The sequence below is a fragment of the Sceloporus occidentalis genome, unplaced genomic scaffold (assembly GCF_023333645.1).
Source record: "Sceloporus occidentalis isolate IW3139 unplaced genomic scaffold, rSceOcc1.0.p SCAF_11, whole genome shotgun sequence".
Lineage (NCBI taxonomy): Eukaryota > Metazoa > Chordata > Lepidosauria > Squamata > Phrynosomatidae > Sceloporus > Sceloporus occidentalis.
In genome coordinates this window covers 12816700-12833091 of record NW_028316991.1, presented here as the reverse complement: position 1 = coordinate 12833091, position 16392 = coordinate 12816700, and the positions used below count along the sequence as shown (strand labels likewise).

The 16392-nt window shown below is 39.8% G+C and overlaps 1 protein-coding gene across 1 annotated transcript in view; it reads right to left on the bottom strand.

Annotated features, from left to right (window-relative positions):
- The window catches only part of LOC149305589 (intermembrane lipid transfer protein VPS13B-like), a 383703-nt gene that overhangs the window by 91591 nt on the left and 275720 nt on the right, over positions 1-16392 (bottom strand). The window contains exons 33-34 of the mRNA XM_089477585.1: positions 14134-14821; positions 3730-3867 (exon numbers count right to left, since the gene is read on the bottom strand). Of these exons, the coding sequence (XP_089333711.1) occupies positions 3730-3867; positions 14134-14821 (826 nt within the window). The remainder of the gene's footprint in view (positions 1-3729; positions 3868-14133; positions 14822-16392) is intronic.

The following is a 16392-nucleotide window of genomic DNA, read 5'->3' as shown; positions in this document are numbered from 1 at the left end:
CTTCATATGAATGATTTTAATTTAAAGGCAGGAAAATACTGCCACTATTCTAAATAACTTCAATGGCATCTACAGCAAAAACAAAAACAATGGTAAATACGATTTACTCCTGGGCTTACAGGATTAATGAAGAGGAAAACATAGGACCCCCAGCCCCAGTGCTGCACGTTTTCAGGTTTCTTGATGCCCGAGTGAGACCTTTAAAGTTGGTGCTAATTACCTCTGCTGGTATTGGCTCCTTGTGCTTATTTGCTACTTATTTATATAAGGGTAGTGGCGGCTGACACCTTGGCACCTACGGTGTGTCACGTATGGCCCTCGAGGGTAGTGGCGGCTGACACCTTGGCACCTACGGTGTGTCACGTATGGCCCTCGAGGGTAGTGGCGGCTGACACCTTGGCACCTACGGTGTGTCACGTATGGCCCTCGAGGGTAGTGGCGGCTGACACCTTGGCACCTACGGTGTGTCACGTATGGCCCGCGAGGGTAGTGGCGGCTGGCGCCTTGGCACATACGGTGCGTCACGCTCAGCGCGGGATCTGCGGTTTGTGCGAACGCAATGACACTGTCTGCCGGGTGAAAGAAAACGTTTGCAGAGCCCTGACGGAAGACTATCGAGAAGCCGAAGTGTTTTCCAGCAAATGACCCTCCATTAATTAAAAAAGTCTGCACTTCAGCCAGCTCTACTTCTCGCGTGTCAGAACTCATTAAATCACATCCAGGAAAAAAAAAATCTTATTTCAAAAGTTACAAAAATACCATTCTTTACATATCTGCTGAACAGGAATGAAGCGGGCATATTGTGTTCCCACACAGAGTCGCACTAAGAGAAACGCCTATCTTGGTGGAGTAACGGAGAGCGTTTAGTGATTCTAAATATCCGGCCTTTTTATTTGTACGCGAAGATCAAACGGGTAAGCAACACTTTGCAAAAAAAACTTTTTTTTACATGGTTTATTTATTTATATCTTAATGCAGCTCCAGAAGGTAATTGGTTGATCAGAAGTGTTAATAACCATTATGGGTGCTTAATGTTCCTGTTAAGTTCAGGCTGTGAGACTGAAAAGACAAACCCTGCAGCAAATAATTAACGTGTTATAGTAGAAATAAATAGCATTTGGCGGTTACACGATTTCCCCATAACTCGGAACGTCTATGGATAACACACACGATCGCTTCCCGGGGGGTACGTGGTGGGGACACTGATCCCTGTCAGATATTTCTGCCCTGTAACAGGGAGAACTTCAAAACACGTAAAAGAGTTTAAAACAACGCATTCCCTGAATTATTATTCCAATTTATTGATTTATATAGTGCCCTCATACGCGGCAGGGCTGGGCAACAAATGAGCGTTTCTGGTTAAATCGAGTGTAGGGCTGTTGTTGGAATAACGAATGATTAAAGGCAGGGTTTGGAAGAAGAGCCGTTTGAGAAGCCGAGTGCAGCCTAACCGAGTCTGACTTAAATGGAGTGGTAAATCTCTTTCACTCGGGAAGCACACGCCGTGGTCCCCGCTCCCTCTCTCACGTCCCCGGTCTCTGCCGTGGGCTCGCGCTGTCAGGAGCAGGTGGCCCTGCTTTCAATTACGGAGGCTAGCGTGCCGGTGTGAGGGCCGGATCAGTTCACCTTCTCACAGGGAATTGGCCCTGGTTGGGAAAGGATTTATTATGGCTTCCCACATGTCAGCTGAGGGCAGTGACACATCATATGATTCAAATTAACCTGCTGCGGACCGCTCCACGGGGCTCACGGCTCTCTGCTACAATGACGACATTTTAAAAATCGTTTGATGGAAACCAGGAGCCATTAAGTGCAACGCTTCCAATTTGTTTCAACTAATCTATCACCTGCTGGATATATTATCCCGCGGGGTCCCTGCCTTTTACACGAGGCTAAGCTAATGGCTGTAATTGGCCCCTTTTTTTTTTTTTTTTAAACCAAAATATTTTTGCGGCAGATGAAACTTTTATGTGGTATATATTCGTGGACAAACGGCTATGAGGTAACTAAAGAAAGGAATAGGAAAGAGCAGGTTTGCCGCCATGTGAGCCGCAGCTGCTGTAATACCTCATTCCATTAGTCGAGCGTTAGATCTTTAACCCCTGCAGTACCAAAGAGGTCAAGCCCACTTACAAGGTGAAACACTTGCTCTTAGCCCAAAACTCTAATAATTATAATAATCATAAAAAAATACAAAATGGAGAAATTGGCTTTTTAGGAAGTAAAACTGCTAATTAAAAAAAAAATACTCGATGGGCGTTTGTATATATTTACCACAATTTTATTGTTTCCTTTTGTAGTTCATGATATTAAAAAATGTAGAAAGTAAAAAGAAAATAGAAAAGACAGTTAAGATGTAAATGAACTGGAATTAAGGAGAATGCAACAGACGTTTATTTGTTCTTTTGTCATTATTGCATTATTAAAGAAGCTGACAATTTAATTTGGCTGAAAAAAATATATTTAAAGCAGAGCTGTTTTTAAACATCTTTTAAAATGCATTTAATTCGGGTTTTTCCCCCTATACATGCTTTTTTCCCTAATGGGACAGACACTATATTATATGGCGGTGGTGGTATTTTTAAACATAGTATATACACTAAACAGAATTTTTGTCATATGGCAAGAACTAAATTTACATCATATTGAAATAGTTCTGAAAATGTCAAGCTGAAACATTTAGTTTTATGTGTGCGTGTGTATTATATATATCTAAGTACAAAGGATTTAAATGTTAATCATGCATTTGTACTGATCATTTTAACAGTAAATTAAGACAAAATATTAATAATGTGGTAATCAATATATAGACTTTTGGTATATGTATAATCAGAAAGTAATTTAAATGAACAGCTTCAAAGTAGATTATTTATATGTTATATAACTTTTAGTTTTAGTAATTAGGTATTAATATATAGTATGCGGTCAGGTTATAAGCATGTGCTGTATTATCGTCATCGAGAAGGGCAGAAAACAGCTATAATTTAACGCTACAGATGTGGACGGCCAGGACTTGAAGAACCCCTAGGTGGTACTGCTGCTTCAGATAAAGCTCGAGCGCTCACACTTAAGGGTAATACAGTCTTCTGCTGTAAATGCTGGACAATATACCCTGCGTCTTTTCTACCCCTCATTTAAAAAAAGAAGCAATTTTAAAGCTTTGAAGTTAATTTCTATGTATCCATGCCACTGATAATAAGACTAACATATTTCAACTCCTTCTGCAGGAGGATTATAACACACAGTGCTTTGTTGGAAAATGATATACCCACGTAGAGACGCAAAGACATCTAGGAATTCCGCTAAAGAGATGAGAACAGATGACTGAAGTCTCCTGTATGTACAAAAAAGAAGCTATATGTGACATTCAATGCTTGGCTGGTTTGTTGCATTGCTTTTTAATTGGCCACTGAATCCTAGTAAAAATTTATGCCAAAATATATTTATGATAAAATAGAATTGAACATAGAAGACAGAGCTGGACTGGGGAGGACTAAGCAGCCCTGGCACTTTAAGGCCAGAGGCCACCAAATGATGAACAGGGAGCCAACGGCTTGATATGCACAGCGGCATTCTGCAGGGCCAGATGTACCACTGGAGGGGCAGTAAGGGTAAATATGGTGTGCTATTGGCAACAACAGATCCACTCTATCTATAGTTACATTTATACACAGAACTGCTTGAAATAGTTTTTATTTTTACTCTATGATTAACCTATCTTTCCCATACCTGGTCCATTAAGAAAATCTTTTATTTGCAGGGTAATAAATGGAGGAGGGATCCCGCTTCTTGCATTTATTTCTCCTGCTACCGTCTGTAGCCAAATCTCGGTGTAATCGAGACCTTCTGGCAGAGTCTTCCCAGCATCTGCAACACAAAGAAAATATTTCCAATACACACGCCACTCTCTAAACTTCATTTACATTTTACAATACAAATCACACAGCATTTGTGGTGGATATCAGCTATATCAGTGTTCATTTTCTTAACCTCTTCAGCTTTCCACCTCGAACAACCGATACCATCTAAACAAGGCCCTTCTTTTCTTGTCTAGGTGGAACAGCACCTTTAAGATGTATGTAACAGTACTGGGGCAAAGTCATATGCCAAAATACACTGATCTACAACTTAAAGCTAATTAAAGTGACCCTGTCGCGGGTATCATTACATTAATGTATCTAAATAATTATTAGCTCATAGTTTATTTGTTTCAGTACATTTCACACCTTTTCGGAAGGCATGTTGATCGTTGTTAAAATGCAAAGTGTGCACTGATAAGTTTGCAATAAACCCCACAAGTCTGCAGGACATGGTAAACGTGGCATCCTCTGAAACTTTGTCAATCCTGAAAACTACAGTTTCCCTTTTTAGCACCCAAATCCATGTGACCCTTTTTCCTTTTTCTTGTATCTCAGCATGTTTGCTGGTTATGAGCGTAACATAGCGTTCTACGGCCTTAAAAGTCATAAAAGCAGCAGAACAAGTCTATAAATCTATATGCATGGGGAAAAAAACATTTGTCTTCTAAATGTTTTTTGTAAGTAGTCATATAGTCATTCACACTAGAATCAAAATTAAAAAATATAAAAAGTATATTTAAGAACACTGATGGTTTACATAGGAAAGGTTATATGATTCTCTTGAGATGAAATGTATACTTGAACATTTCATAGATAAAAATGTCTAAATTATCCTTATTTTTCCTCAATAAATGTGTCTTGCTAGAGGACATTTACTAACTATATAATCTAATCTTGAAATAATTTTCCAGTATTCCAGTCCATATATATATATTTATAGAAAGACTAGGTCATGGTGTCGTTGTTGTCCAATTTCTAAAATCTATAGTCTCCCGAACTCAAATGACAAGAAACTGGAACATACACCAAAAAGAGGAGACTCGTTTTACAAATTCAAACACATTTGCTGCTGGTAATGTTATAGACCAGGGGTGTCCAAGTTTTTTCTGCAGTGGGCCACTTCATCAGAATTGTATACGTGCGCGGGCCGCACTCATTTTTCACTGTGACAAAAAATATGGCCTTTAATAAAATATGCAGATTAAAATAAAGTAAAATGACACAAAACCTTTACTCTTCCTCTCACTGATTTCTGGGCCTTGAAAGTTTTGCAACTACAAATTCAGGATTCCCTAGATTTATTCTAGGGATGAACTAAAATGAAAATTCTGGACCAAAACATTCAGGGTTCACTTAGCCAAAACCGAAAATGACCCCCACCTTTAAAAATAATAATAAAAACTCACATGTTAAATAAAAGTAGGTAACACACAATTGGACAAAATTAGCAATATGACTTGGCATGATAGGAGTGTGATTGCTAACAGCAATCACAGTCCCATCATGCCTAGGTTCCAGCACTTACACATCCATCCAGTAAATGCTGGAACCTAGGCATTATGGGACTGTGATTGCTGTTAGCAATCACACTCCTATCATGCCAAGTCAGCCAGTACATGCTGGTACAGGGTGGCTGTAAGTGCAGACCCCATACTGCTGGCAGCATCACTACACAAGGGGGGCAGCTGGCCAGGTTTCAGCATGTACTGGCTGACTTGGCATGATAGGAGTGTGATTCCTAACAGCAATCACAGTCCCATCATGCCTAGGTTCCAGCACTTACACATCCATGCTATCACACACACACTCATTTATTCATATAATCATTCATTCACAGATTCATTCCCTCAATCACACACACTCATTCAAACACCCTCCCCACCCCCTTACCTGCACTGCAGCTCCTCGATGCCGCTCACAGACTTCAGCAGGGGGCGCGGCCTCCCTCTGCCTTCTCCGCTAAAGCACAGAGGAAGTAGGATGTCACGTGAACTCCGCTTCCTCTGTGCAGTCCAGAAGACCCTCCCACAAGTAAGTAGCAGGGCTTGAGGTGCGGCGCGCGTAAGATCGGTTGCCCTGGCTGCCGATCTTACGCGGGCCGCACCTGGCCCGCGGGCCGCATGTTGGACACCCCTGTTATAGACTTATATCCCAAGCTGGTGGGAAAATACAAATGGTTCTATGTCTTGAATATAATTTGTAACAATTTGATAGATGAAATCAAAGCGATGTTGAGGAAGCAGAGCAATTAATGCCGCCTTAGACATCACTTTTTCCGAGGCATGGAAGTGACCTTGCGTCCTTTTACACCGAGCAGTCATCTCTGATGGTGTGTCTGTGTTTGTGTGCGGGTCACACGCGTTGTCTTTCGAAGCATGTTTCTGTGTCGTTGGTGTTCATTCTCCAGACACAAAGCTTGGACGAAACACTTCATCGCATTCATTTAACCACTTCATGACAAAGGATATTTCAAATTCCCAAAGACAGGAGGGTTTTGGTAATTTTAAACCACATATTAACCACAATTCCCCTTTCTTGTGTCCTAGTAATTATACAAATTATATCACATGTGTACATGGTTTTTATTAGAAATGAAATATATGTCAAAAATGGAAAAACTTTTTTTCCCATTGCATTAAACAAGGTAGAGGTAGACCAGGTAGAGGGGTCTGCTGGGGGGGGGTAATTATATACAGTGATACCCCTCACAGTTTTTGGCGAGGAACATGCAAACATAATACTTTTTTTTAACTTTATGGTATGGGGTAAAAACATTTAAATGATATTTCTAGTGGGCGGAGTATGATATCTTTCAAACTTTTTTACTCTTTCACGTTTTGCATTTTTTTTTTTATTATATTCACTTTATTGTTATAGTTTGTTTTTTGGTTAGAAATCTCTTGGGGCTCTTCAAAGGCCTTGAAGATCTCTCTCTTTTGAAACCAGATGGTATATCTATTGATGTTATGGTGACATCATTGGGGTCTGAATAATTGTTTGTTATTAATTTTAATAAATAAGTATGTTTTGGACTCCTATCTCATACTGGAATTTCTCACTCTATTTACAGAGAGGGCTCAGTGAGACATCCCTGTCGGTTTGCAACAAGTCCTTATAAGAAAGCAAAAAAAGAGAAATACATTTAGATGGCTGCTTCCAATACCCTTTAGAAGGCACCCATTTAATTTTGTAATTTAAAACGTATTAAGAATTTGTTCTGTGTCACCAGAATAACTGTGCAAACAAACGTGACAGATCACAGAATGCCTTTCTAGTACAATACGATCAGGTATGCAAAATATTCTTACAATAAAATATATTAGTAAAAAAAAAAAAATGAGAAAAAAAACACCCCCAATTGCAGTAACAGACAGTGAAGCACGTGAAATAACAGGAATTTTTCAAATTGAAAATAAAAGAAAATAAAAATGTGAACGGTAATAAAATGAAAAGAGGGGGATACGGATTTTCAAAGGAATATTGATCAAGCCCAGCCTTTACCCATCCCCCAATTTATTCTAACCATCGGTAATTTAACTATAATACAATGAAGGGATATACCAAATGTGTTCCCTTTTTATGGTAGCATTTAGCATGCATGTAAGCTTTGGCTGATTCTATTCACTTAATGTTAAACACTGCAATAAAATGTGATTAAATATGTGAAATATCTTATTACACGTTGAGGGGAAATAAAAGTTGAACAGATTCCTGTGACTGTATTTCCTTTTAGTCATCAGTTCGTGAGATTTAACCCACTAATCCTACCCATGCCAACATCCACTTAGTGTTACGTAGCGAATGAACTTCAAAGTTGCGGTGCCGTATGCCAGAATGAATGAGAGAAGCTGTGACTCCATTCAAACACCAGAAAGCACCTTGCACTAAATTGCATTGAAAATGGCCCCACTTTATTAAGCCCTTGAAATTAAACCCCATTACCAATGCTGCATATAAATATTTAAATTACATGGATTAATTTGCCTATAGATCTTGAGTACTCAATTTATTTGCAGAGTAAGTATCATTATGTGTGTTATTTATTGACTCTGTTCAGATTTGCGGGACTCAATGGGAATGGCTGCCTTCTGGAGTCAATTAATTATGTTCTTTATATCCTATAATATTCATGGAAAGCTCCGCTTTTAGCCCCTGAGAATCCTGCATTAGCTGTAACTCTGATTTGGGTACGTCTTATTATAAACATTTTTTGCAAATATTTGGATTTCTCTAATTCTGGCATCTAAGGAACAGTATGTCAGAAAAGTTTTTACACTGGATGGAATTCACACATAAACAATCTTAGTTTCAGCATAATTATTCAACGGTTCCCATCACTCTTCTCCTAACCCTATATGACTAGGGAAACTCTTGTTGGATATGCAGATGGTATTAAAATGACCTAAAAGTAACCAGTATCTTCAGCATCTAATGTGTCTCAGAGGCCATTTTTAAAATAAAATATTTTTTTGTAAATTTCACTCGCAGAAAATGTAATTTCAGAAACGTATAAAGTATGAGTGCTTCTGTAATCGTAATTTTTTTCTTTTTTCTTGCTAAGAAACACCATCGAACTAGAAAAAATGTGAAATGAATTTTTCTTCACTGTTTGTAATACACGGTCCTCGAGAAACAGCTATTTACGCCGGCGGTTATTAATTGCCGGATTCCTATTCTAATCTGTAACCACGTTACACCCACTTTTACACTGAACATATGGCGGAGCTGTATCTGTGTCATACGTGGATTGGGCATTTAAGCAAGGCCTGGAATTTCTGTATTTCTGACCTTATCATGTGAATCATATAAACCTCATGTGATTTCGAGGAAAATATTAAAATCAACAGACCATGCCCTCAGCCCTTCATATACATATATCGAGATCAAACGTCATTCCAGAGCGGGGATTTGCTTTGTGTAATAATATCCAATTAGAGCACCAACCCAGAAGACATACTCCATGGGTGTGTCGAGACTCACGCGGATATGGAAAAGTCACACATTCTCCTGCAAAGCAGTTATCCCTAATAAGAGCGCGATTTTCAGCTGAAGGGCAGGTAGTGCTGGAAAAATGGAAGCGATGTATAACGGTGCTGGTGTGATATAAGGATACACATAGAACCTCTTGTTTGCATATCCAGTTACAATTCATTAGTGATGTATTTTAATATTTTATTTATTCTCTCTCTCGAACTTCAGATACTCTTTTCACATGACTTTTTTTAATAACCCTATATGACTATTATAATTTTTTACACTATTATATTTTTCATTAATCAGTAATTTTTTTATATTTATATTACACATCAGCAGTCTCACATTATATCATATATCTTTCTTTAATCATTTATGTACGTGTCTGAAACTTGTTGTGCTTTGTGATATGGGAGCCCAGATGAGGAGCCACTTGGTGCAGGGGCCCCTCTAATGCTGCCATTATGGGCATTGGTGATGGCGGAGTCAGCTTCCTATCATGTGACAGGATCAGCCAGTAAGAAGCTCCTCTTTAGTGGAAGCTGCAAGGTAAAGGTACCGAATACTCTGAGTATCACCCAGCCAGCAGGCTACAGCTAGAGGAAGAGAGATACTCTGCAGGTAGGAGCGGGGACCTGTGTTTATGGCAGTATGTATATGGGGATATCTCGGTAGAAATGCATGAGGTTGTGATTTTATTTGCAGTTGGAGAGTGGGGGTTTGGTGGCTGGCCATGATGTCTGATCCCCTGCATGACAGTTTTTTCAGTATGCCACCTGGATGATCTAATCATAGATTTGCTGACACACTTTGGCATACTTTTTATTAACTTAAATTTTATATATATATATTTTTTTACTTTTCTGGGGGTCCTGATCATATTCATTGTGAACGCGAGACATCCATTCATAAAGGAAGTGTCACATGGGGTTCATAAATGGTGGTGGACTGCCTTAGAAAAAGTCTTAGATCAGCGATCCAGATTGTTCATGATGTTCTATGCCGTCAGAAGTTTTTGGGCCACTTTTTCATGACGGTATGGAACGACATGAAGGTTTTAAGAGGTTACGACTATGCATGAAATGTCCAGTTTGTAATCCTATCCAAAGAGAACTTTACCATTTCTCGAGTCCCCACCAGCATTCCTCCATACAGGGAAGAAGGTTGTATTAGGACTGATCAGTCTACAGTTATGTTTTTGCCTACACAAAGAAATGAAGTTACTTATTTATCCCCAAATCTAGTAGCATAATTTCCAGGCATTTTCCTTTTGGTTCCAAGCAGAACAAACCACCTTTGCAGGACAACTCGGTATAGGAGCCGGGGCTCATCAGTGAAAATATTAGTATAATCAACAGTCTCCAGCTAGAAAATGTGCTGTGTCAGCTGTATATAGTGTAGAGTGTTCAGTATATAGTGTACAGAACGATACGGGAGACCAAAAGCCATTAGGATACAAAGAGGAACATACAAAGGCAGAGAAAAGGACAGATTCTGATAATGGGGGAAGTCTTCATTTTTCTTCTATTTAGCATGATATCCTTCTCCAAGATCTTACACAGGCGGTTTATATGAGCAGCGACCTTATTACCCAAGGAGACTTAATTCAGATGGGTCGCAGCGCTATTTCCCCTACATAGCTTTATTAGTTTTAGGTGAAACAGGGAAATCGTGTATTGGCTGCATGTAATGTACTGATCGGCTTGCTGCTAACAGTAGAACACAAAGTGGATTTAGCTCAAATGGTAGAGCGCTTGCTTAGCATGCGAGAGGTTTACTCCATTTACTTTATTTATACTTTATTTATAGAGTGCATGGTATAGCAATCACTCTTCATATAATTTTCTGTCTTCAATATTTTCTAACAAAGGAACAGACCATCTGAAAACACGGATATCATGAAGACAGTATTGCTATCGCAACTGTAACAGGGATGAGTCTCCACATAAATATACATTGCCACCAGGAGCTATTAGCAACAATAATGGACGTGTAATTGTAAACCGCTTCTGAGGCTCCCTCTTGACCTCCATAAAACAAAAAATAACAGTAGTAAGTTTGGGAACAGGACTTATCTCGGTAGGAGTCGCATTATTATGAGTTCATCTGAAGTTCTATGTGCCGAATGTGGCATAACTCATAGGACACTACCCACGGCCAAATAAAAGCTGCCAAAAAAAGTTGCCCACTCAGTGATTAAAGGTAAAAACATCAAAAAATGTACAAAGTGCAGAAACATCAAAGCATGCATTGCTTCCCGGTGGACAGTCACTAGCATCCTCATAAGGTTGGATCCTACTGTGATCAATGCCTTCCCCAGATCCCTCCCTTTTTTATATTATTAAAGAACCAAGTATTTGGAGAAAACATGATTCCAGCTGCCATATTTAACAAAGAAAACACCAATAATACTTTTAACTTCAAAGCATTAACACCTGTCGTGAAAAGAGCTGCTGAGCAGGGTGTGCTTTATCCATATTTAATTCCCCATAGGAATCTAGCCACTTGTCAAATGTTAACATCATTGCTTTTAGCATCCAAAGAGTTTGACATGTTACAGTTATCTCTGCTGGATGGGGCTGACCATAATGGCGCCATTTGTGGTTAATCTTCTTTGAGGTCTTCTCCAACTCTTTCTCAGCGATCTCCTTGCAACCAGCACAACCTCCATAGAATCCGCTACCAACACTGCATTTCACTAAGAGATGAAGCACCAGGATAAGACATCATTTGCTGGCAATCAGCAGACAAGACCACAGTGCATAGACCATGTGGGATGCTGGGGAACTGCCCTGGGTCAGGCCTAGAGCAACCCTAGCCTAAATACACCACCCTATCTTGTTACCCTTAGCTAGAACCTAGTAGTAAAATCATAGGAGACATGGCTGCCTGGCTCCAGAAAACGTCCTGCTTTGTGTCTCTCGATAAGCCCTGCCATTGTATTGTAGAACATCAGTAATTAGCACTTCTCCAAAAACATAAACAATATGTTCGGCTGGCTGGGGATGAGAGTTGCAGTCCGACTGGTGGCTATTAACCCACATCTACGGATCACGTCAGTTGAAATGAATAGTCACGCGCACGGACGGACCGTTCGGCGGCGTTTCAGCATGACCTACAGCGATTTGTTGTATAAGTGCTGTCCGTTCCTCAGTAACATGTTACGTGGTCAGAACCCACGCAGGGAAGTATCGTACATATGTTAACTGTCAGGCGCACACAAGCTGTTTCTGGAATTATTATCTATGGAATTCAACTACATGTTTAAACTATAGGCCAAAGGGTATTTCATTCTTTCAGTGTCAATGAACAAAACACCTCAATCTCCCAAAATCTAATAATAAGTTGAAACAGGCAGGGCTGCAGAAACAAATCATCAAAGATGGATCCAAGGAGCCGCTGTGGGTGGGGGAAGCGGTCACATTCCATGGCTGTTTAGCAGGATATAAACATGCTGATTAGTATGGATAAGGATTTCTGGATATGACAGCATATGGCCGAGTCCAAGACATTATGCACAGAGAGTGATATACACAGTGCTGGAGGATTCACTGCATGTAGGCCGTTTCAGAAGGACTAGCGGACATGGCCACCAAAAAGTGGAAATCCACATATCACAGACACGTAAGAGCACATGATAGCTGACTGCCTCCCCTAATGCATTCACCCTTTTCCCAGCTTGTAGAACATGTGTTCAGGGCCAATGCCCTCTTACCAAAAAACATATTTACCACCATCTTGTGCCGCCTTAATCGCCAGGGTTCAATGTACATGCACAGAAGGAGCTCACATGTGTTCCAATGAGAGCACTTTTCGGCCACTGAACCTGGTCCATGGACCAGCGTGTGTTGAAACTTCACCTCCAGGCAAGGTTTTCTTTTAATATTTTTGACAGCTAAAGAATGCATATTGGTGAGGTAAAGCTTTACTTTACTGAGAGTGTAGTAGATAAATGGACCAACCTCCCAGCACAAGTGGTAGAGGCTAATACAGTCAGGGAATTTAAAATAATCTAAGACAAGACCAATATTAAAGTTTGAGTCTCTACATCCAAAGGAGGCTAGATGGGCCGAATAGTTCTTATCTGCTGTGAAATGCTGCATAGAAGCACTGTAGAATATACATATATACAATATATATAGCCTATAAATCACAGCCGCTAAATTTATATCTGTTTTTTGGACAATCCGGTCACTACAACACCCTTTAATTTTAAGTTGTCATGGAAACAATGATTATTTTTTTTTTGATCAGTGCTCCCCGACAGCTACTTTCACAGCAAGGTAAACTTTCGATTGTCTTATAGCTTTTTGGTTTAGGCATGCTTGAGGGGATAAATCCTGCTTCTCTCCAAAAACACTACATACAGAATTTAGCGTAATCTTTCCATTGGAACGGAAATAAAAACAATGATTTGATGCTCTGGCCTAACAAGATAATCTGCTAGAACAATGTTATTTCTAAAGTAATGTAGTCGTGAGTAAGATCTCTTTATCCTTCCTGAACTATTTGCTTCCTCAAGCTTTTAAAGACTGCATATTAGGTTACGATATTTTGAATAAGTGTAATCTAGATCCACTTTAAAAATCATAACGAAAAACATATGAGTCGGTGCTTTTTCATTGCAGGTAATAGTATGCGTTTTATCTCGATCGATAGGAAATTTTCTGTGTGATAAATGTACAGAATCTAAAGAGCCCATGGTGGTTAAATCCATTTAAATGAAGAATGTGAGCTGATTTTCAGGCCTCTTTTGCCAAATGAATCATAGATATGTTTTCCTGTTTGCTTTGTCATGTACCGAGAACACGCAAGTATCGCTAGCTGGGTTACAGGGCATGGAGCCGCTGTACCGTGAGCCGCGCATGGCTGCCCCTTAAAGCACCCAGGAACATGACTTCCATGAGGACGTCGAAGGGAACTTTCTCTATCGTAACGTTTTGTATAATCTAAATCATTTTATTAAAGGAATACATCCACTCCTTACATCTTACCCTATATTGGGTGTTTTTTTTTTTACTACTACTGGTATAACAGGTTTAGGGAGTAGTGATTTTTTACTTGTGATGCTAGGGCTACATGATGTTGGGGATCCCTTTGTTCAGCAATGGCATCTATTTTAGTATAGATTTTTTTGTTTTTACATATAAGCACTAATAATTATGATGTTTTGTATTTCTATAATTTTAAAATAAAATATTCCTGAACAAAAAGATGTATAACTTGTGGGGTACGTCATATATGGATTTAAAAAACATATGGTAACGTTGTTATGGTAAATCGTATAAGACATTCTTACCCGAACATTTGTATTCAGGAGCTACACCCTTGAGGAGCGCATCAAACAGGGACACTTCCACCTTCTGCTTCCGGTGATGGCAGCTCACCAGCAAAGAAGGCTGGGACACTGTGAGATGTAAGAATGGGTTCAGCTGCAAGTCCCCTGTCCCTCTTCGGCCGGGCTGCCGCACGATTGTAACGCCCAGGGCCTGGCGGGCAGAAGACCTCGTAGATGCGTGAAGACGCTCAAGAGAAAGGACTCCAGTTCTACCGCTGTTAGGAGAAGAAGTGTTACTATTCAAAAGGTCCTCAGCTGTGAGAGTGGAGATGCAAGACTGTGCTGACTTGTCGTGGACTCCGTCGGCTTCGGCATTTGAAAGATTTAGTGAACTTTTCCCTCCTGTTTCCCCTTCAGTATCGCTTCTCAGCTTGGGCACCGCAGTGCAAGAGTAGGTCATCACAGATATGCGACTGGCAGTGACGAAGATATCAACAGGGATGAAGTTAAGATTCTTTACAATAGAGGACTGCTTGGAAGGCCTGGCTATTCTGTGATGGCTAGTGCCGCTTTGCTGTTCAATCTGAACTATTCTTATCTTCACGCTGTCACTTCCAATCCCGCTATCCTGGGCGCCACTGTATCGGGACGATGCGTCAACGGTGCGCCCGTCCGTGGGATCCAGTGTCTGTTGCTCTTGTTTGGAAGCCTGCAGTTTGGAGACATAACGCATTACATCTGCATCTGAAATGATGTATACACAAACAACTAAACAGGAAATAAAAGAAATAACGAGAAAATGCCATGTTATTAGCCATAAAGGCAAATGTAAGTGGGGGCTGTTGTAAGTGCGTGATACAATTTGTTGTGTTCGTTAGCGAGCATTTTTCTTGTACCTAACAAACCGTGAAATATCGAGCATGTACATCTTAACACTCTGATTTTATCAGAAGCCAATTATTTCATGTTCCGCTATACCGAGTGGGCTCGGAAATGCTAATTCTGCAGCCATATGTGACTAATTGAACATATTAAATAGTGGAAAACGCAGACCTGTAAGCGTGGCTCTGGGCCGGGGTGTTGTAAATCACAATCACCTGTTCTACACAACACTATTAATTCTCTCACGCTGAGGTTAACCCTTTGAGGCACACCACTGCACAACAGCAAAGGAATAAAAGCATAGCAGATGAACAGCAATTTACAAAAGAATATATACATAGACTGGGGTAGCTCAATTGAAATTACGTGACAAGCTTTCTACGCGAGTGTGAGGGATAGTCGTTCTTTGTCGTGTACGGAGCTCACCAAGTAATTTCACGAATAACCTATTGAAAGAGAATGGTAAAAGTTTTTTTAATTAGCTACCGTCGTGGATTAACACGATGATGACTAAATCATAAAAAAAAAATAAAAAAACAACTGTACATTACTCCTGTACCCTTGGCCAGATGTTTTAAGTTACTCCATTTGAAAATGTACTTTGGGTCTCTTTTTAAAAAGATCGACCTTCTGCTTTCAGAGAATTAAATGCATATTACTGTAGTGAAGAAGATAGTATTTCAGACCTCCAGGCATATATTAAACACACTGGCAACACATTAGACAAAATGCTTTACTTATTAGATACTTCCTATTCTAAACAGTGTCATCAAAGGCTAAAAACAAAATCCATATAAAAGCAGCACAATGCTTCCACGTAGAAGCCGTGCCAAGATCTCTCTGCTTTCCAGCTAATGAGGAAAGGATGTGTACTCTTAACATATGAATGTAAGATTTTCCAAGCACTCACTTTAGGAAACAGGGCTATTGGTTCCATATGGAGTACATTAAATCAAACCGTATTGGTAAAGTAACCTTTCCGATAGCTGGCATGATAACGGTAATTAAACGGTATTCAAAGAACTAAGACAAAGGGGAATTCGGTTCAATGATGGCCAATTAGAATATAATGAACATAAAAAGTATACGATGTTTCAAGATAAACTGTTGTGGCTCGAGATGCAGTTAACGTCTGCTTGGGCTTGTTCTAAGAATCACCCAATACAGCTGGGGCCAATATAATTGTAAGCAATCCTGTTCGCTTTTTTTATTTTTAAATGTAAAAAAAAAAAGTAGAACAGATACCTTTTAAACTAGTAAACTGATGCTGCGAGTCAAGAAAGACTCTAATTGATCCAAGACTTTTGTTTTTAAGCTGTGTCAAACGAAGAAAGAGGACACACATAGCTGTAAGGATTGGAAGTGGCCGATGAAGTAAGGAGAAGATGGTGATATGCT